Raw genomic sequence first — 23930 nt, forward strand, 5'->3', positions numbered from 1 at the left:
GTATACGAAGCTCGCCCTCGGAGTTGCTAATAGTCTGAGAGGCTGCCCTACACCACCCAGAGTAATGAGCAGCAACGTACTCACGTTGGAGTAGTAGTGGGGGTCGATGGAGACGGAGGAGAGCAGCAGCACGCCGGCCAGGTAGACGCAGACGAGCGACACCACGGCGCACAGCCGGCCGCGCCGCAGGCGCAGCTTCTGCAGGGGGCCGCCGCCCCCGCCGCCGCCCCCGCCGCCGCCGCCGCCGCCGCAGGTGCCGCCATACCGGCCGACCGCCTGCGGGCAGGAGGCGCCAATTAGCACGAGGCTGCCACACTCACAAAGGCGACGGAGGATCTCGCTGCAAAATTAGAAGGTTTACCAATATTCGGCGCGACAAGTATAACGAAAATGTTTTTAGTTTTGTTTATAAATAAATCTTGTGCTAGTAGTCACGATTTTTTCTTTATTTCACTTTTCGCACGACGCGTTTCGGGAAAGGATTCCCATTTTCAACAGAGGTTTTTTTTTTTTAAGCCATTTCTATTGATGTTATCAATGTATGAGAGTCTGCTTTATTTCGTTGACTTTTACTGCAATATATAAGAAACGCGCGATTTTTTACTTGGGTATAGATTCTTTTGGTGAAGTTAGTGGCGAAATTTAGAAGAATTTGTACTTACAGTTTTCTAATGGCCACTAGCTTCACCAAAAGAATCGATACACGACTAAAAAATCGCGAGTTTCTTATATATTGCACTAAAAGTCAACGAAATGAAGCAGACTCTCATGCATTGATAACATCAATAGAATGATGTGTGGTGTCACCGCCAGACACCACACTTGCTAGGTGGTAGCTTAAATCGGCCGCGGTCCATTAGTACATGTCGGACCCGTGTGTCGCCACTGTCAGTACTTGCAGACCTAGCGCCACCACATGGCAGGTCTAGAAAGACGGACTAGCTAGCACTTGGCCCAATTGTACTACGACTTTGCTAGCGACTACACTGACGAAGCCTTGCTCTCAGTTGCCGAGAGACAGTTAGAATAGCCTTCAGCTAAGTCCATGGCTACGACCTAGCAAGGTGCCATTAGCCTTACAGTGATTGTAATTAACCGTATCTGGAGATAGTCTCACTTGTATCGTCAAGAGCGATGTACCACAAGGATGAATTAAAGTTAAGTATTCAAGGAGCTGCATACTTTTCTTATAGCATTAATTAAGTATCCTGTTCCAGAACTCACGCCAGCCGGCGTGTGTGTACGCGTGCCTTTCGGCTACCTCAGAGTGGCTTGGCAGTTTTGCTACGCCACAACATGATGAATAACTGAAACCCTCAGCTTCCGCCAGGTGTTGTTGATATACCTCGATGGGGACAGCTGAAAATGTGTGCCCCGACCAGGACTGGAACCCGGGATCTCCTGTTTACATGGCAGACGCTGTATCCATCTGAGCCACCGAGGACACAGGTGAATAGCGCGGCTGCAGGGACTTATCCCTTGCACGCCTCCCGTGAGACTCACATTGCCAACTGTCCACAATTCTACATATGTAACGTACCTTATAGACATTTGACCATTGGCACCATTGTTCCGAATGGTAAATGTCAAAACCTTTCTCGAAACTTCGATTTGTAGCGCCAGTGGAACATAACCTGAACTATCCATAAAAAGAAAAGTAACAAAAACCTATATTAGCCAATTATATTTTTTTGCTAGTGTAGTAGATGATGCATTTTCTTGTTCTCTTCTGAAATGCCGCTTGGTGAGGTGAAGTATTTATGAAAGTAAATCTAAAAAGGTTTCTTGACACCAATAACATAGCGTGAAACAGGCCTAAAACCGAAATGCCAATATGTTTACTTATCTGATAAATACTATAGACAATTTAGAAATGGAAATAACATTGTAATATTTGAGGGCGCCTTGTGTCTTTTACCAAATGGAGTTCAAATATAGAACATTAGTCATCACGAAGAGGAGTACAGAGAATAAGTTGGCTGCGTCTGGGATACATACTGATTTGCGTTATGTTTTAATCGCCAGTAAACTACTGTTCTGTGACTGAGAGCTGTGAATGTGTGTGTGTGCGCGCTGGCTCAGAAGCTCCCTGTCTGGTTAGCCACAGCACAGCGGTCTGGCCTAAGATGGTGGAGGGCACAGCCGTTGGGCACGATGACGTCATCCCGCCGCCTCTGCCTCAGCCGCCGCCAAGGCCGGGACTAACCGACGGTTCAGGTTCGAATTTTGGCCAGAATCCCCATTGCAATGCTACTCACAAAATTAGACGTTGCGTTTTATGTAAAATTACGGTGGGAGGGGAAGAAAGGAAAGGGAAGGGAAGAAGTTATTCGTGTCAATGGCATCAGAACTTGAGGAATCAACGGCGACGAGGGAAAATGTGTGCCAGACTGACATTCTAAACGGGGACCTCCTGCTCACCAGGCAGCTGCGTTTGCCACTGCGCCATCCGGACACACAGTGTTTCGTCACAGCTGCACGGACTATCCCAGCACGCGTCTCAGCCGACCCACAGTCCCGCCTGGCGCCATGTGTACACAGTCCCCGGCCGTGGCCTCCGTTGAGACTGTCGCAGGATGTCGAATGTGGTTGCGCGTCTGCACTAAAGATGGTGGAATCATTGCCCATCGAGGCGAATCAGTTATACGAATTCGTGGTACCTCTTCTTTCAGACATATCCGAAAAAACAGACCCCACGCATTCATATAATCAAACATTGGGCGGCACTTCCTTTTCACAACACTCCTCGCACATTGTCTTTTAGTACATATTTATTCATACGCAATCTTGTAAAAATCCAGGTTTTTGTTGTATACAGGGTGTTACAAAAAGGTACGGCCATACGTTCAGGAAACATTCCTCACACACAAAGAAAGAAAATATGTTATGTGGACATGTGTCCGGAAACGCTTACTTTCCATGTTAGAGCTCATTTTATTACTTCTCTTCAAATCGCGTTAATCATGGAATGGAAACACACAGCAACAGAACGTACCAGCGTGGCTTCAAACACTTTGTTACAGGAAATGTTCAAAACGTCCTCCGTTAGCGAGGATACATGCATCCACCCTCCGTCGCAGGCAATCCCTGATGCGCTGATGCAGCCCTGGAGAATGGCGTATTGTATCACAGCCGTCCACAATACGAGCACGAAGAGTCTATACATTTGGTACCGGGGTTCCGTAGACAAGAGCTTTCAAATGCCCCCATAAATGAAAGTCAAGAGGGTTGAGGTCAGGAGAGCGTGGAGGCCACGGAATTGGTCCGCCTCTACCAATCCCATCGGTCACCGAATCTGTTGTTGAGAAGCGTACGAATACTTCGACTGAAATGTGCAGGAGCTCCATCGTGCATGAACCATATGTTGTGTCGTACTTGAAAGGCGCATGTTCTAGCAGCACAGGTAGAGTATCCCGTATGAAATCATGATAACGTGCTCCATTGGGCGTAGGTGGAAGCGTAGGTGACGAAACTAAAATGAGCTCTAACATGGAAAGTAAGCGTTTCCGGACACATGTCCACATAATATCTTTTCTTTATTTGTGTGTGAGGAATGTTTCCTGAAAGTTTGGCCGTACCTTTTTGTAACACCCTGTATAAAACACTGGTCGCCTTAATTCGGATTGTTCATTTTTTCCCCCTAAAAACGTAATGTCGCCCATTTGCACACTATGGTTCGTCTATTCTGGCGCTACATGAAATCTAAACGCCACAGACAGAACAAATTTTCTCCTGAGTTTCCTTTATCGCTTTGAACCACGCTTCAGTGTGACAAAAACCGCGAGTATTAGTATTTCCTTGTACTGTTCACGTTATCCCAGAAATTTTGCGTAGCAACACATTTACCCATATCGTGAATGAAATACTTACTGTGAGGCCTTACGCTTCTTTTTATTTCAGGCAAATACTGCTCCGCCACTCTTCTCCCCTTCCTGTTCCTCCTTACGTAATTCACTCACCACAGAATGACTCAACTCTTCCTTTCGCTATCACGTTGCGTATGTAGCCTTCCCTGACGGCGCGGTCACTCCCGTCTCCTCCTTATCGCCAATAAAAGTGACGACGTCAGCAGTAAGGTGTCCGTGCGCCTACCGAGCCGCGAGGCACACCACTCTGCTCCGCCACTCCGTTCTCCCTGCTGCGTGACTGAGTCACCAGCGCTGCGTCCGGGCCTAATCTGTGTGTGTGTGTGTGTGTGTGTGTCACAATGGGACACAGCTATGATAGGCATTCTTGTGAATTTGGCCGAGGTTGAGGGAGTGACTGGCCACTCGCGTACATGTCTACTCCGCAGGTCACCTTAAGGGGCTCCAGAACGCCCTACACTTGCAATGTTAAAATAACGCTTATAAATTACATATTTCCTCACAAAGTATTTGAGGTAGGAAGTTGAACATTTTACAGATTATTTATTGGAATATGGGCTAGAACTTAACACAGGGATTTTACAAAATTTTAGTTCAGTTATTAAAGAAGATTTTTTTTCAATTGTAATGAAAATTCACAACATTTTTTTGCAGTTTTTTATTTATATATTCAAAAATATACAGTTTTTTGGAAAAAGGCTGTGTTAAATTATGCAGAAGGTACTGTGTAACATTTACTGAAAGTTTGAAACAAATATGTTTGGAAGATCCTTAGAAAACATGTAATTAGTATGAGAAAATAAAAGTTTTGGGAATCGAGCGACAAAGATTGGATTAACTTTTTAGTGCATTCCAGGTCCATAGGATGGATTATCTTCATCCTCTGCAAACTCCTCCTCCAGCTTCCTCTTGTTCCTCCTCCTGTTTACTCTTGCTTGTATTTCTAGACTCTTTACAGCCCTGTCTGCAGCCCGAAGGTGTTCCTTGTCTAAAGCAAGCATCGCTCGTACCATGTCAGAACCTATCTTCATTTCCATATTTCTAAATACCTTTGGCTTTCCAACATTTCTCCTTTTCTTAAAAGCCTTCAGAGGATTTCTAATAACTTTACTTTTACTCATTATTATACTTCAACAAAACAGAGACTCAAGAAACAGAATTAATTACGAACATTTTCGAGATAACGACAGAGTAAATAAACATGAAACAATCGACAATCACACCAGCGATATATATTGAACCATCACAGTTTAGCCACAACACATACTTTATCTCACATCACTAAAATGTACCTGATGAACACGGACGTTAGTAATAACACCATTTGACAGCAGTTTAACATCGCCACAGTGGGTCACGCCCATGTAGAACACATTTCAAAAGATATCTAAAAATAGTTGTAGTCTTCGGAATTCAATAAATTATATATCTATTAAAAGGCAATAGTCTGCAGATTCAGAAAACGCAAAAAAGTAAAAATTGAACTTTTCATGATTTTGAGCCTTTCCGGAGCCCCTTAAGGTGTGTGCCTCAGGGTGTTTATGTTAACATAATCATTTCCCCCATTTCCTGTTCGAGTTCAGAAAAGTGTTTGCGTTGCACGAATATAGTTCAAATGGCTCTGAGCACTATGGGACTTAACTTCTGAGGTCATCAGTCCCCTAGAACTTAGAACTACTTAAACCTTGTAAGAGGTATGTGCTGCCTGCGATATGTAAGCTATAAGAGAATCTGAGACCAAAGAGCAGTGTTGACTGCAGTACGAACTGTGTAGCAGTAGCAGTTATGTTGTTGCTAGCGAGCAGTCGCATGTCTGCGCTTGTCAGTCCCGTCTGGTGTATCATGTTGGCTGGGCCGGTCGCGGTGCAGCGTGCCGGAGCCTGAGTATTATTGTATAAGGTAAAAATGCAGCCTCGCCCATATCTAGTAACATTATGTATACTCACATGTAAATCTTCTAAAAATGTCCTAATAATAATCTTTGTCTAATTTCTAACAATCATTCATTTCAATTTAAAGAATTTAATATTTTTTTTAATGCATGATCATTCCGATTGTTGCAAAAGAAAAATCATTTGCTTCCTTTCATACATTACAAATGTATAGGCCAGCATTGCGCAGAGCTGTGCCGGAAAAGAGCTATTGTAAGAGCAGATAGTTGCCGACTTTATCGAGGTGAGAATTTTTGCTTTTTATTCAGATTGATCTTACAGGGCCATGACGCAGCACTGCTGTCGTCCAAATTTTACCAGGTTACTGAATTTATTTTTTATTACGAGGTTTAGGAATTTTTCTGTTTCGAGCTTATATTAAATGAGAAAAGAATTTTGTGGGTACATTAAATGGGAACCAATTTTGTTCAGAGGTTATACAAAAACTACAATCATATTATTATTATTATTAATTAAGTTTTTTTGTGAGGTTACACAAAAATTAGAATCATTAACCAAATAATATTTAATTATTTCGTATGGGGAGGTTACACTAAATAAGAATCACAATAATTATTCATTAATTTTTCTGTGGGGAGGTTACACTCTAAGTAATCTAAGGACATCACACACATCCATGCCCGAGGCAGGATTCGAACCTGCGACCGTAGCGGTCACGGGCTTCCAGACTGAAGCGCCTAGAACCGTACGGCCACACCGGCCGTATCCGAAACCCCTCGTATTAGCCGTAATTTCTGTGATTTTCCCGTGATGGTCACTTCGCTCTCATACGTGGCAGGAAGCCGGCAAGCCGCAAGCTCGTAAGTCCAACAGTAAACGGCTAAGTGCTTCACTAGGACTTACTTTCAACGTCTGCCACTGACATTAGACGGCCATCTCCATTATGACGTCACTGTTAATAAACCAACCCCTAATGAGATACACCGCTCTACTTCGCATCTTCTCTCTCTCTCTCAGCTACAACCGTACTGACCAAGGATCAGAGACTGACGGCTAATGCGTACTTAACGAATGGTCAAACAGTGTTTTCTGCAAGCCACTTCTCTGTTTGATGAAGTGCATTTATTCAGATTCTTCCAGTGATTCTCAGCTCGGTTTCTGCCTTCCCTACAACTATATTCATATGACTTGTTTCGCTTTACTGTTCCTCTTTCAGTCAGTCTTGACAGATAGTCTTCAATAATACGCGGTTGTTATTGCTTCTAGTTATGCATCGCCAGTCGAAAAATAACTCTTTCGTTTATTTATGCGCAAAACGTTACATTTGGGGCGAAGGACGACTGTCGAGCATACACACCCACGACTGATTTAGACACTTCACTGACGGTCACAAGGGGGCAACTCAATTTTGTGACCCTACCCTTGTTATTGGTATCACCAAAGTTCAGCGGATCACAGACACTGTGAAGAGAGAGAGTGCACTATACTATAGCGAACTCAGAATTTCTGTGTGCATCACTGATAAAATCGGGACCAAACATATATTGTTCCGAGAAAGTTATCTACTGTTCGCATTCCATGATAAGTACTCAAGCCATACACTTCTACAGGGTGGTCCATTCATCGTGGCCAGGCCAAATATCTCGTCAAACGAAAAAACTACAAAGAACGAAACTTGTCTAGCTTGAAGGCGGAATCCAGATGCCGCTGTGGTTGGCCCGCTAGATGGCGCTGCCATAGGTCAAACGGATATCAACTGCGTTTTTAAAAATAGGAACCCCCATTTTTTATTACATATTCGTATAGTACGTAAATAAATATGAATGTACTAGTTGGACCACTTTTTTCGCTTTGTGATAGATGGCGCTGTAATAGTCACGAACATATGGCTCACAATTTTAGACGAACAGTTGGTAACAGGTAGGTTTTTTAAATTAAAATAGAGAACGTAGGTACGTTTGAACATTTTATTTCGGTTGTTCCAATGTGATACATGTACCATTGTGAACTTATCATTTCTGAGAACGCTTGCTGTTACAGCGTGATTACCTGTAATACCACATTACTGCAATAAATGCTCAAAATTATGTCAGCCAACCTGAATGCATTTGGCAATACATGTAACGACATTCCTCTCCACAGCGAGTAGTTTGCCTTCCGTAATGTTCGCACATGCATTGACAATACGCTGACGCATGTTGTCAGGCGTTGTCGGTGAACTACGATAGCAAATATCCTTCAACTGTGGCCGAGCGGTTCTAGGCGCTTCAGTCTGGAACCGCGCGAACGCTACGGTCGCAGGTTCGAATACTGCCTCGGGCATGGATGTGTCTGATGTCCTTAGGTTAGTTAGGTTTAAGTAGTTCTAAGTTCTAGGGGACTGATGACCTAAGATGTTAAGTCCCATAGTGCTCAGAGCCATTTGAACCATTTGATCCGTCAACTTTCCCCACAGAAAGAAATCCGGGGACGTCAGATCCGGTGAACGTGAGGGCCATGGCATGGTTCTTCGACGACCAATCCACCTGCCATGAAATATGCTATTCAATACCGCTTCAACCGCACGCGAGTTATATGCCGGACATCCATGGTGTTGGAAGTACATCGCCATTCTGTCATCCAGTGAAACATCTTGTAATAACATCGGTTGAACATTAGGTAGGAAATGAACATACATTGCAGCTTTTAGATTCTCATCGATAAAATGGGGGCCAATTATCGTTCCTCCCATAATGCGGCACCATACATTAACCCGGCAAGGTCGCTGATGTTCCACTTGTCGCAGCCATCGTGGATTTTCCGTTGCCCTATAGTGCATATAACGCCAGTTTACGTTACCGCTGTTGGTGAATGACACTTCGTCGCTAAATAGAACGCGTGCAAAAAATCTGTCATCGTCCCGTAATTTCTCTTGTGTCCAGCGACAGAACTGTACACGACGTTCAAAGTCGTCGCCATGCAATTGCTGGTGCATAGAAATATGGTAAGGGTGCAATCGATGGTGATGTATCATTCTCAACACCCACGTTTTTAAGATTCCCTATTCTCGCGCAATTTGTCTGCTACTGATGTGCGGATTAGCCACGACAGCAGCTAAAACGCCTACTTGGGCATCATCATTTGTTGCAGCTCGTGGTTGACGTTTCACATGATGATGAACACTTCCTGTTTGCTTAAATAACGTAACTATCCGGCGAACGGTCCGGACACTTGGATGATGTCGCCCAGGATACCGAGCAGCATACATAGTACACGCCCGTTGGGCATTTTGATCACAACAGCCATACATCAACACGATATCGACCTTTTCCGCAATTGGCAAACGGTCCATTTTAACACGGGTAATGTATCGCGAAGCAAATACTGTCCGCACTGGCGGAATGTTACGTGAAACCACGTACTTATACGTTTGTGACTATTGCAGTGCCATCTATCACAAAGCGAAAAAAGTGGTCCAACTAAAACATTCATATTTCTTTACGTACTACATGATTATGTAGTAAAAAATGGGGGTTTCTATTTTTAAAAAAAACGCAGTTGATATCCGTTTGACCTACGGCAGCGCCATCTAGAGGGCCAACCTTAGCGCCATCTGGTTTCCTCGTTCAAGCTAGAGGTGTTTCGTTCTTTGTAGTTTTTTCGTTTGATGCTTATTTCGTGAGATATTTGGCCCGGTCACTATCAATGGACCACCCTGTATATTGGTTCTGAACAGATTTCAAGTAAGAGGTCATGTCCCATAGCGTTGAACTGTCAATTGTGAAGAAAAACTGATGCTTTTTTAAACAGTTCAGTGGTGTCGATGATACAACACCGTAGAGCGGCTCACTAACAGTTCTCTCGCAGCTCAGTCACAGCTCTGTGCTGGACCTGCTGCGACGCTCTGCGTACCACTGGTGACCTGCGTCACCGCCGCCGGGACTACGGCAGTCTGGCCTTCTGTAGCTGCCAGACAAACAAATTATTCCAAGTTCAAGAACTCTTATTTATTGTAACTCACAAAATATATTTGAATGAACTCTGGTACACAAGTGTTCGATACAAAGGAAGTCTTACAAGGGGAGGCCGCCAGTTGTGAAATTCAGATTCGATTCATACTGCGCATAATAAAAGCTCATGACCAGAGGTGTAATGTGGCAAAGCACCAGGATGCACTTCTCAGCCGTTGTCGAGAAAATCGACAGTTAAAAGAAACCGTTGCGGTGAAATATTGAAATATTCTCTACGATTTATGATATCCTACAGCCTTGTGGCGCAGCGGTAAGCGCTCGCGTTCGTAATCCGAAGGTCGGCGGATCGAATCTCGCGCCATGCAACCTTTCTTTTTTTTTAGTATTTGTTTTTTGTAATTCAAGTCTCTACTCTAATTCGAACGTTTGACTTACACTATACGTATTCGTTTCGGAATATCGTTTCTACGTCTTCCGTTAACTACTCGTGTAAAGATTATGAAGACAATTAATAACATTTGTGAAATACAACTTTGTTTGCGGAAAACATAATCATGTTCGAAGTCGCCAGTTTTTCCACGACAAACGACTTTCAACAACTTATTATATGCATAATTGTTGCAACTGATTGCCGGGAATTGTATATATATATATATATATATATATATATATATATATATATATATATATATATATTTGAATTACAAAAAAAAAAAAAGGTTGCATGGCGCGAGATTCGATCCGCCGACCTTCGGATTACGAACGCGAGCGCTTACCGCTGCGCCACAAGGCTGTAGGATATCATAAATCGTAGAGAATATTTCAATATTTCACCGCAACGGTTTCTTTTAACTGTCGATTTTCTCGACAACGGCTGAGAAGTGCATCCTGGTGCTTTGCCACATTACACCTCTGGTCATGAGCTTTTATTATGCGCAGTATGAATCGAATCTGAACTTCACAATTGGCGACCTCCCCTTGTTAGTCCGTGAGAAGTTGTCACTTTATGTTCGTGATAGCGTTAATACTCAGTTCGATCTCGCAACAGTGTTTCGGACTTCAGTCTTTGCCTTGGGTGTTAATTAAGTCTGGTGCAGAATTGTACGGTTTCTAGTTTATATTTGGTGTTCAAGGAAAGTGACGTCAGTTTTATATTTATATTGAATGTCTCATACCGCATATTTGTACGCTACACACTTTTCAAACAGTAGTTTTCGATAGGCGAAATGTTACGGCAGAGATGTTCTGAGTTTCTGATAGCATTATTGTGGCAATAAGGGTTCTTAGTTAAGCTAATGAGGGATTCGAGTGTTGGCTGCGCTAGTGAGGGAATGGAAATGGCTTGCGGAACACTGTCGATGTAAAGGGTCGCTGCATTACTTGTTTGGGCGTCATTCTCATGTGTTTCAAAAGAAAAAAAAAGATTCAAATAGCTCTGAGCACTATAGGACATAACATCTGAGGTCATCAGTCCCCTAGAACTTAGAACTACTTAAACCTAACTAACCTAAGGACAACACACACATCCATGCTGTACGACCGTAGCGGTCGGGTGGTTCCAGACTGAAGCGCCTAGAACCGCTCGGTCACAGCGACCGGCTGTTTTTCAAAGACAGAAAGTTTTATTGAAATTTTTCATTATTTGTTTGGGTGATTTAGTTCATTGTTCAGACGAGGATAAGTAAATGACTTGCACTCAGAGGCTATAGATTTTTACCACTCCTTTACAATTTCTAGTAATAAATTTAATGGCAGACAAATATTTCTTATACAATACAATTCTTGTAATGACGACTGCAATGGTCACACAATGACTTTCAGTGTTTTAAAGATCAGTCATTGTAATTCATTTACAATGTCAAATTCCACGATCGTCTGCGCACGGAAGAATTTCAGTTTCTGATTACGTGTGTCGCAACGTTGCACGGAGCGGAAAACAGCTGCACAGAGTACAAGGAAAGCATGATCTGTTTAGGATAGCTGCGCGTCCTTGCAGTTCGTTGCCCAAGTCTCTCCCTCCTGTTTAGCTACTAGGTTGCTGCTGAGCTGTGTATCTTAGGCCAATCATTTCGAGCAGTGCCTAGTTTCCGTTGCCACGCGTAAGGCAGATGAAAAAATTTTTAAGGCCTGTTACATTACAGTCAAGAGAATAAGATCATTTACAGGTAGCCTTATTTTTCAAAGTTCATTATCGGGGTCAGTCTTGGTAAAGTTTATTTCAGATTTGATTACAGATTTGATTACTAGGCAGTTATTCTCACGGTGTAGCGTTACATTCGTCTCTGTGTCATTCAGAATTGTGATTTTATTCAGCCGGACTGCGTACCTAAATTGTCACAGCATTTTCGTAGAAACATTTTGAGTATTTATTCTTTCAAAACTGGTCAGTAGTGTAATAGAGCATTTTTTGCCGTTAGCTTCGTGTGTTGGAATTGTGAAGTCACACATTGTAGCACTGCTCACTGTACTAAATCTACATCTACATCTACATCTACGTCATTACTCCGCTATTCACAATAAAGTGCCTAGCAGAGGGTTCAGCTGTCTCTCTACCGATCCACTCTCGAACGGCGCGTGGAAAAACGAGCACTTGAATTTTTCTGTGCGAGCCCTGACTTCTCTTATTTTATCGTGATGATCATTTCTCCCTATGTAGGTGGGTGTCAACAGAATATTTTTGCAATCGGAGGAGAGAACTGGTGATTGAAATTTCATGAGAAGATCCCATCGCACCGCCCTTCTTTGTACTTTTTCGATGGCAGCCGTTAGTTCCACCTGATGCGGATCCCACATGGCACAGCAATACTCCAGAATAGGACGGACAAGTGTAGTATAAGCAGTATCTTTAGTAGATCTGTTGCACCTTCTAAATGTTCTGCCAATGAATCGCAGTCTTTGGTTTGCTCTACCCACAACGTTATCTATGTGATCGTTCCAGTTTAGGTTATTAGTAATTGTAATCCCAAAGTATTTAATTGAAAATACAACCTTCAGATTTGTGTGACTTATCGCGTAATCGGAAGTTAACTGATTTCTGTTAGTACTCATCTGAATAACTTCATACTTTTCTTTATTCAGGGTCAATTGCCACTTTTCGCACCATACAGATATCTTATCTAAATCATTTTGCAATTCGTTTTGATCGTCTGATGACTTTACAAGACGGTAAATGACAGCATCATCTGCAAACAATCTAAGACGGCTACTCAGATTGTCTCCTATGTCGTTAATATGGATCAGGAACAATAGAGGGCCTATAGCACTTCCTTGGGGAACGCCGGATATTACTTCTGTTTTACTCGATGACTTTCCGTCTACTACTGCGAACTGTGACCTTTCCGACAGGAAATCACGAATCCAGTCGCACAACTGAGGCGATATCCCTTAGGCACACAGTTTGGTTAGAAGACGCTTGTGAGTAACGGTGTCAAAAGCCTTCTGGAAATCTAAAAATATGGAATCAATTTGACATCCCCTGTCGATAGCACTTATTACTTCATGAGTATAAAGAGCTAATTGCGTTTCACAAGAACGATATTTTCTGAAACTGTGCTGACTGTGTGTTAATAAATCGTTTTGTTCGAGGTACTTCATAATGTTCGAACACAATATATGTTCCAAAACCCCTGCTGCACATCACTGTTTCAAGGGATAGCTTGTTTAGTTTAGAGTTCAGGTTTTCTAATTACTTTGGCAAAGTTAATAAATAGTACAGTTAAATAATTTCAGTTTTGACGATTCATTTATCAGTTACCTTTTCTATAATTACACCACTCGTATTATTCATGACAACAAGACGGATACTCGACTTGGAAAGAACAGCAGTTCAGTTTCAAATACGTATTTTTATTTAGAATATTTACAAGGTTCGACATTTTCAGCACGAGAAGAAGGAAAACTCTTTAGCGAACATCCAGGGAGGGCGCCAGGACAAACGAAAACTTCTTAATAAAATCAGCGGTCAGTTTCTCCACCTACAGAAGTGCCACGTTGGCACGGAGAATACACATAAAATATAGAAACTCCAAAAATAGCCATAAACTTCTTCGACGTAGTTTTCTTCTTATTGCACTTAATAAAGACAACTACAGTCACTCTTTTCTCAAAAGAATCACCTCGACCACTTTCAGTCTGCGTTACAAAGGAGAGCGTATCAACAACGTTCCTGAGTGGCTTGAGAACAAGTCACTTTGAGTGACTCTAATGTTGCACCATACTGCAGTCAGAATACGGCGTCTATGTTCCGCAAAACTATTTATTTTTCATGTGATGTCTTTCGAATAAAGGGCTGACAAAGAATAACTGATTCATTTATTATTTGACGAAATCACTTTCCCGTAACGGTCCGCCCATAACGGCTTCTCTAAGTCGTTGGGAGAGCGGCGGCCACGCCCCCCACTGTCGCGGTGGCCCTCGACACGCCGACATCGACGGCCAGAGGGACGAAGCCCTGCCCGTGCGAGCGACGCTCCGAGTGGCCGCGCGGATAGAGGCGCCATGTCACGGATTGCACGACCCCTCCCCCCCCCCCCCGGAGATTCGAGTCCTCCCTCGGTCAGGGGTGTGTGCACTTGTGTGTGTGTGTGGTGTGTGTTGTTCTTAGCATAAGTTTGTTTAAGTAGTGTGTAAGTGTACGGATCGATGACCTCAGCAGTAACGTAAGTAAAAGCCCCGTACTCACAGCTAACCGCATAAACTCAAATGCAAACGCAAACACAAATTACAAGTACCTTATCCCATTAAACCATGCTGTAAACCAAATTACACATTAAGCGTGCTGCAACACTGAATTGCTGTGCCAACATTTTGGGACACCAGAACTTCCAGTGGTAAGTAGTCTCCAGAGGCTAAAAGGCCGGATCTGTGATGGAGCACTACGGCTCTGGTGGTCCTAATAAGAAGTCTGTTTACTCACACAGCGTGTTCATGCGTAGCATCTTTCAGTGGTCTACTGGGCATGCTGGTACCTTCCAACTCGATCCAACCGCCTGTGCAGTGCTCGGACACCGCGTGGATTGCTGCACTGGGCTGCCATTGTCAGAGATGACGAGTGTCGCCAGTTGGGTCTCCTGGTCGGACGTTGTCATCCTAGTGTCTGGTCGTGGTGCGTGGTGGGTGTCGCAAAGTATCTGCGTGGGTGACACAGACACCCAGGCTTGCGCAATTCGCGGCTTCGCCTGTACGGCATGCAACCCGGAATACAAAAGTGACGGGAGGGATCTGTGTCCGGTAGGGGTAGCCGCACGGCACAAGAGAATGAGTCTACATCTACGTCTATATCCACACAGTTACTGTGCAGTTCACAATTAAATGCGTGACAGAGGTTTCATCGAACTACCATCTAACTATTTCTGTGCCATCTCACTCTCGAACAGTGTGTTGGGCAAACGAACACTAAATTTGATTTCTCGCATTTTGTGATGATGATCATTTTTTCTTACGTAGATCGTCGTCAAGAAAATATTTTCGCAGCTGCACATGAGGACTATAATTTCATGAGAATATCCTGCCGTAATGAAAAACACTTTTTCTTTGAATGACTGCCGTTTCAGTTCTCGTACCATATCTGTGGCACTCTCTCCTCTATTTCGCGATCGGACAAAACGAGCTGCCCTTCTTCTAACGTTTTGGATGGCGTCTGTCAATCCTATCTGATGCGGGTCCCACAGATCGGAGCAATACTCCAGAATAGGACGAACTAGCGTAGTGTGTGCAGTGTCTTTAGTAGGAGCCTTGGATCTTGTAAGTTTTCTGCCAAGAAAACGCAGTAGTCGGTTTGCTTCCCGTCAACGTTGTCTGTGTGATCGCTCCAATTTAAGTTGTTCCTAACCGTAATTCCTAGCCATTTCGCCGAATTCACAGCTTTTAGATTTGTGTGATATATAGTATAACGGAAAGTTAACGGATTGGATTTAGTATACATGTGGATGAGCTCACACTTTTGATTGCTTAAAGCCAGTTGCCACTTTTTGCGCCCGCCGGAGTGGCCGAGCGGTTCTAGGCGCTACATTCTGGAGCCGCGCGACTGCTACGGTCGCAGGTTCGAATCCTGCCTCGGGCATGGATGTGTCTGATGTCCTTAGGTTAGTTAGGTTTAAGTAGTTCTAAGATTTAGGGGACTGATGGCCTCAGAAGGTAAGTCCCATAGTGCTCAGAGCCATTTGAACCAATTTTAACCACTTCTTGCGCCATACATATATCTTGTCTAAATGGTTTTGCAGACGGTTTTGGTCATCCGTTGACTTGACGAGACGCTAAACAAGATAATATCATCTGCAAATGACTCTTCAGAATGTCTCGTAAATGGATTATATAGAGGGCGTATGACACTTGGTTCGGTGACGCGAGATACCACTACCATATCGGTCGATGACTTTTCGTCAGTTACTACGAACTCTCACCTTCCTGACAGGAAATCACGAATGTAGTTGCACCACTGAGGCGGTACTCCACGGGCACGCAGCTTGATTAGAAGTCACCTGTGAGAAACTGCACTGCTGTTGAGGTTTACGGTATGTATCTTCGACTCGGGTCGGAGTGTGTGCTTCGTCGAAAAACCCTAATACGTTAGTGAACCGTGAATCTATTTTTAAAATCTTTTCTTAAGAAGTTACTTTATTTCCTAGCGATTCATCAAAAACATTAACACATTTAATCACACTGTATGAGTGTGGAAGTAGTCGCCAGTGGGTCACTGATGAAAACAAATTAAATTTCTTACAACAAATGAAAATTTTATTCGTAAAAGCCCTTAAAAAAAACCAGTTTTAAAATTATAATCAGAAAGCACCCTCAAAATATGAAGTTACAATTTTATTCAGAGGCAGAAAGACAAATATTGACAGTATGTGCTTTCAGGTAGAGAACCTTGCCGCTCCCTTTTGACACGGCCGTAGTTACGACCGCTCACAACAGCCTCTGAAAGACTACACTGGTGCAAATCTGCAACACACCAGATTACTTTAAACTAAAAATTTTAACAAGTCACACAAGCTCATAAACTATGCACCGCCGTAGGAGGGATGGAAATTGTACAAAACACTAACATAAAAAAAAATTTACTTGCCACTGGAGGTGCAACATGATTTAAAAAAAACTCTTACGGTGGAAGGGGGTCAACTTTATATACTAAAATGAGCATTTAAATAAAAACCCATGAAATGCAGTCTTACATAAAATATACAAACATGCTCTACATCACACGTATACAGCTTCTCGAGATGATAGGCAAGATAAAAACATATTTCAGGAATTCGGCCGTTACACTCCAAGCAATAAATTCGTTAACACCGAATGCGACAAACATAACAGAGGCAGCTATTAACGTACGGCACACAGACAGACAGACACTAACTGCCTAACAAATGCGGAAGAGAGACAAACTAGCAAGCTGGGGACGAGGGACTGACCGAGAAAACAAGTAGAATTTAACAAGTAAATGAAACAACATATTACGAATCACTTAACTTCTAATAACTGCGATTTCTGGCGAAGACCTGGCGCAGCACCCCCAAAACGCTCTCCCGAACCGTCCGCTGCCAGCCGCTTCAACGGACTCAGGAAGGCGCGCCGATCTCCCGTCCCCCGGCGTCGCAGCCCGCACCGGCCAGACCGACGTCGTGGGTTGACTCCTGTTGCTCTCGTGTCGGCCGCGAAGCCAATACCCCTCGCTATACGGCCCACTGGACTGACGTGGCGACCTCACATGCGCCGACGCTCAAGACGGACAAGTCATCTTGTGTCCCAGTGCGCGACCGATCAACCGATCGATCCAACCGCCAGTGACCATTGCCTGAACAAACTCGAGCATACTAGCATTCCGGACGACAAACATACACTGACGGACCCACACTGACCCGGCTGACCAACTGACAAGGCTCCTCGCCTAGCGAGCTCATAGGGCCCCTTAAATGGACGTGAGCCGGCTACCTTTCCCCTTTCCCGCCAGAGGGTGACACCAGAGCTGGAATTTAGAGAGCCTGTATACAGAGAGAGTGGCCATAGGTGAAGTTGCCCGTGATTGGTTGACTAGCTTTGGCAGAAAAATGGCGCCAAACGTCTCCCGCGCTTCCTATGTTCGCCGTGCTTTTGAGTTGAATTGAAGTTCAGAGGACTTCTGGAAACGATTAAAAGGCATATGAATTATTGAGAAACTTGTTATGCGTTGTGCATGCACGTTCATTCCATTGTATATTGTGGTGTCACCGCCAGACACCACACTTGCTAGGTGGTAGCCTTTAAATCGGCCGCGGTCCGTTAGTATACGTCGGACCAGCGTGTCGCCACTATCAGTGATTGCAGACCGAGCGCCGCCACACGGCAGGTCTAGTGTAGAGAGATTCCCTAGCACTCACCCAGTTGTACAGCCGACTTTGCTAGCGATGGTTCACTGCCTACATACGCTCTCATTTGCAGAGACGATAGTTTAACATAGCCTTCAGTTACGTCATTTGCTACGACCGAGCAAGGCGCCATATTCAGTAATTAGAATGAATTCTGAACAGACAATATTGTGAATCATGTACCGTCAAGAGCGACGTTCATCATTAATGGATTAACGTTAAGTATCAAACTAATTACGTCCACTTTCTGAATTCTAATTCCTTGTCATGTTCCAGACTTCACGTCAGTAGAGTCCTTCCCTCCTCACGCCAGCCTGCGTGAGCTAAAACGGGCGCATTTCGGCCTCCTCTGGTAACACGGTGTTGGCTCTTCTGCCAACACTACATACGAGAGCTGTCCAGAAAGTAAGTTACGATTGATCGCGAAATGAAAATCACAGTGAAAATCAGAAATGTTTCATTTGTAACAGTTAGCTACACCTTTCAGCTACTTGTCTACGTAGTCGCCGTTCTGACTCAGACATTAGTCGTAGCGTTGTACCAACTTTCCAATACCCTCATCATAGAGGGCAGCCGCCAGTGCTTTCCGCCAATTCTCTACGCTGGCCTAAAGCTCGTTTTCTGTGCCAAAATGTTGTCTTCATAGCCAGCGGTTCGTTTGAGCAGAGATGAAACTCAGTGGGAGACAATTACGGGCTGTATTGTGGGTAACCAAACATTTCCAATTGAAACGATGCAGGAACATCTTGATTGCACCTGCAGAATGAGGCTGAGAATTGTCTTGAAGAAGAAACCGCACGACAGTTATGTAATGTTGGTTGCATAGCTTCAGGGGAAAATTCTCACCAGGCCCTCGTACTTGGCGGGAGACACTATTTTCTGTAACTTCTTTACCCACTCAGTAAGAGCTCAGGAATGAAAAGAGCGAAATAATTCTACCTACAGTCATACTAGAGACACTGCCCAACACATCTTTGCAAAGCTTTATCGGATTTTCATAGTCCTCTCCATTTCGCGACCGATCGTAACTTACTTTCTGGACAGCCCTGGTATATCGTTTTTAGTACGTAATTAGCGTTTGTGATCTTAAATACGAGTTGAAATAATGAAGCGTTTTGTGATGAAGTGGGTAGGCCTACATGTTTGAAGTAAGCACGTTAGTAATTGTACAGTATTGTTTTTGACATCTGTAATTCTTTCTGCAGACGTTCGTAAACGATGCCAGCTTGTGCTACTTTTTGTTTTCCAATAGAGACGAAGGTGCATTTCACATGTTAGCATTTCCACCCAATGAAGAAAGACGAAAGCAGTGGGCAGTCGCAGTCAACAGGGCTGACATAAATCAAACGGGAGCCTTGTGGAAATCAACCAAGTTCTCTTATCTAGATCCAAAGGAAGTCGTTTTTGCTTTTTACTACATATAAAACAACTTGCAATATACATAGTTAAATTTGAAAACAGACCTGTAAATTGGCTGTGTGAAAATTATTATAACACATTATTCTTATAAAAAAAGGCATTTAACGAATGATTTCGCCATATTGTCTTGTGCTTTTGATTCGGTGAGTGTGTACTCCACTACTGGTGAGTGAGTACTCCACTACTAGTGAGTGTGTACTCCACTACTGGTGAGTGTGTATTCTACTACTGGTGAGTATGTACTCCACTACTGGTGAGTGTGTACTCCACTACTGGTGAGTATGTACTCCACTACTGGTGAGTGTGTACTCCACTACTGGTGAGTGTGTACTCCACTACTGGTGAGTGTGTACTCCACTACTGGTGAGAGTCTATTCTACTACTGGTGAGTGTGTACTCCACTACTGGTGAGTGTGTACTCCACTACTGGTGAGTGTGTACTCCACTACTGGTGAGTGTGTACTCCACTACTGGTGAGTGTGTACTCCACTACTGGTGAGTGTGTATTCTACTACTGGTGAGTATGTACTCCACTACTGGTGAGTGTGTACTCCACTACTGGTGAGTATGTACTCCACTACTGGTGAGTGTGTACTCCACTACTGGTGAGTATGTACTCCACTACTAGTGAGTGTGTCCTCCACTACTGGTGAGTGTGTACTCCACTACTGGTGAGTGTGTATTCTACCACTGGAAGTATGTGCTCCACTACTGGTGAGTGTGTACTCCATTACTGGTGAGTGTGTACTCCATTACTGGTGAGTGTGTACTCCACTACTGGTGAGTGTGTACTCCACTACTGGTGAGTGTGTACTCCACTACTGGTGAGTGTGTACTCCACTACTGGTGAGTGTGTATTCTACTACTGGTGAGTGTGTATTCTACTACTGGTGAGTGTGTACTCCACTACTGGTGAGTATGTACTCCACTACTGATGAGTATGTACTCCACTACTGGTGACTGTGTACCCCACTACTGGTGAGTGTGTACTCCACTACTGGTGAGTATGTACTCCACTACTGGTGAATATGTACTCCACTACTGGTGAGTGTGTACTCCACTACTGGTGAGTGTGTACTCCACTACTGGTGAGTGTGTACTCCACTACTGGTGAGTGTGTACTCCACTACTGGTGAGTGCGTATTCTACTGCTGGTGAGTATGTACTCCACTACTGGTGAGTGTGTACTCCACTACTGGTGAGTATGTACTCCACTACTGGTGAGTGTGTACTCCACTACTGGTGAGTGTGTACTCCACTACTGGTGAGTGTGTACTCCACTACTGGTGAGTGTGTACTCCACTACTGGTGAGTGTGTACTCCACTACTGGTGAGTGTGTACTCCACTACTGGTGAGTGTGTACTCCACTACTGGTGAGTGTGTACTCCACTACTGGTGAGTGTGTACTCCACTACTGGTGAGTGTGTACTCCAGTACTGGTGAGTATGTACTCCACTACTGGTGAGTGTGTACTCCACTGCTGGTGAGTGTGTATTCTACTACTGGTGAGTGTGTACTCCACTACTGGTGAGTATGTACTCCACTACTGGTGAGTGTGTACTCCACTACTGGTGAGTGTGTACTCCACTACTGGTGAGTGTGTACTCCACTACTGGTGAGTGTGTACTCCACTACTGGTGAGTGTGTACTCCACTACTGGTCAATATGTACTCCACTACTGGTGACTGTGTACTCCACTCCTGGTTAGAGTTTATTCTACTACTGGTGAGTATGTACTCCACTACTGGTGAGTGTGTACTCCACTACTGGTGAGTATGTACTCCACTACTGGTGAGTGTGTACTCCACTACTGGTGAGTGTGTACTCCACTATTGGTGAGTGTGTACTCCACTACTGGTGAGTGTGTACTCCACTACTGGTGAGTGTCTACTCCACTACTGGTGAGTGTGTACTCCACTGCTGGTGAGTGTGTATTCTACTACTGGTGAGTGTGTACTCCACTACTGGTGAGTATGTACTCCACTACTGGTGAGTGTGTACTCCACTACTGGTGAGTGTGTACTCCACTACTGGTGAGTGTGTACTCCACTACTGGTGAGTGTTTACTCCACTACTGGTCAATATGTACTCCACTACTGGTGACTGTGTACTCCACTCCTGGTTAGTGTTTATTCCACTACTGGTGAGTATGTACTCCACTACTGGTGAGTGTGTACTCCACTACTGGTGAGTGTGTACTCCACTACTGGTGAGTGTGTACTCCACTACTGGTCAATATGTACTCCACTACTGGTGACTGTGTACTCCACTACTGGTGAGTGTGTGCTCCACTACTGGTGAGTGTGTATTCTACTACTGGTGAGTATGTACTCCACTACTGGTGAGTGTGTACTCCACTACTGGTGAGTGTGTACTCCACTACTGGTGAGTGTGTACTCCACTACTGGTGAGTGTGTACTCCACTACTGGTGAGTGTGTATTCTACTACTGGTGAGTGTGTACTCCACTACTGGTGAGTGTGTACTCCACTACTGGTGAGTGTGTACTCCACTACTGGTGAGTGTGTACTCCACTACTGGTGAGTGTGTACTCCACTACTGTTGAGTGTGTACTCCACTACTGGTGAGTGTGTACTCCACTACTGGTGAGTATGTACTCCACTACTGGTGAGTGTGTACTCCACTACTGGTGAAGGTGTACTCCACTACTCCACTACTGGCCATTCAAGAGTCCCGCCCGCAGTTTGGCAAAAAAATGGCGGCCGAATCGTCCGGTTGGCCACTCTCTCGCTATACAGGCTCTCTACTGGAATTGCCGCAGCGGCGCCACCGCCAGAAACGGAGAGCGACTGCCTCACAATACGCGCTGTGGCGCGCTTTTCAAAACAGCAAATTTTACCACGGCTCGGTTCAGTTGGAAACTTGTGCAATGCCCGGAGGAGGGACCAGCACCTCGACTTGGGCGTGCACCGAGGCGAGGCGTCCAGCGTCCAGCCAGCCCTCAGAGCTCCACCTCTGCTAGTCTCTGTCTCCCGCTGTCCAGACTCCACAGAAGCCAGGAATCGTTAGCGCCAGGATTTCACCCGGAACAAGTCCCGCTCACTCACCCCCGGTTTTCCCGGTCTTTGTGCGGCGCCTGGGCATCGTTTCGGTTGACCCACGTGGTCTACCGCGTTCGGCTGCACTTGGAGTGAATGTTAAATTAATACCTTGCCAGGTCTTAAATTTCGCCAGATAGTTAAAAGACACGTTACAAGAAACGTGCACAGTTGGCCTCAGCTGTGCCAGGTACTTCCACAGCAAACGTAAGAGAAAAGAATTGTGCACTGAATTCTTTAAATACGAGAACTCAGTATTTAGATGAATAGCCTATGAAAAACATACTTCTGTGTCTCAAAAAGCACCCAAAGCTAAAACAGGATGAACCTACCCACAAATAATAATTTTCTCGGAGAAATATGAACCAGGGTATACTTGACACTCGAGTTTCAGAAATCAGGCAGTATATGTAAAACAAACACCAATGTTCACTATACTTCCAGAGGGCATCCAAATTACTTTGTTCTTTCTAGATCGATCCAAGCTGTTTTTGCGTGTTATTCACTGAATAGTTTTGCTGAAAAATTTTAGGGGTGGAAGAATAACTAGCACAGCAAGAATGACGTTTTACAGCCGTGGAACACTGCAGCATTTATTTCCTCCATAACTCCTCTGTGACAAACATACATATCATCATTATTTTTTTTAAATGGTATGAATGACATTTACGAAATTAATAAATCTTTTGGTTAAAAACAGACAGGACAAAGAATAACGACAGCTTATTTTCCTGAGACGTTTGCAATAGCATATAGGGCACTAATCACACAGAAACAGCCACAATTCTTTATAACGTCGTTTATAATGCGCAGGTATGGCATTGGAAGAATTTACAAGTTAAAATTCACCCATTATCCATGCAAATACTAACGAAATATGGCATATAAGCAAATATTTTACTGCTTTCATTACGTATTTCTACTTTATGGCGTTCTTACATTCTTTAATTTTCGTGAGCTACTGTGAGGGCCTACATAAGCAAAACGACTTTCACTTACTTCTATACAACGTTGATTTTGGACAACAGAGTTAGTCGACTGCATCCGTGGCTTTACTACCGACATGACAGATTCGAGACCATTGTTTTCGCATTGTATGTTTGCTCTGCTGTTTCCCTCAAATAAACGTATTATAATAAGTGAATTAGTTAATGAAAATTTGTCCTTATTGCCCTTAAATAACATCACGTTATTTTTTGTTTTCTGTTACTGGGGATGCTTTCAATTCTCTATAAATACTTATATTTTTTTAATAATGCACATTCATATTATATTACTATCAAGAAAAACTTAAATTTGTTATCATTACTGAATCTCATCACAGTGTAACATGTTGGACTGTGACGATAACAACTTTGATGTAGCTTCCAGTTTGTAGAACCGGCGGCTGTTTAGGGGAGGG

The 23930-nt window shown here is 43.9% G+C and overlaps 1 protein-coding gene across 1 annotated transcript in view; it reads right to left on the minus strand.

Annotated features, from left to right (window-relative positions):
• The window catches only part of LOC126100684 (WSCD family member AAEL009094-like), a 125342-nt gene that overhangs the window by 95847 nt on the left and 5565 nt on the right, over positions 1-23930 (minus strand). The window contains exon 3 of the mRNA XM_049911301.1: positions 85-276. Within this exon, the coding sequence (XP_049767258.1) occupies positions 85-276 (192 nt within the window). The remainder of the gene's footprint in view (positions 1-84; positions 277-23930) is intronic.

Source organism: Schistocerca cancellata, chromosome 9, assembly GCF_023864275.1.
Source record: "Schistocerca cancellata isolate TAMUIC-IGC-003103 chromosome 9, iqSchCanc2.1, whole genome shotgun sequence".
Taxonomy (NCBI): domain Eukaryota; kingdom Metazoa; phylum Arthropoda; class Insecta; order Orthoptera; family Acrididae; genus Schistocerca; species Schistocerca cancellata.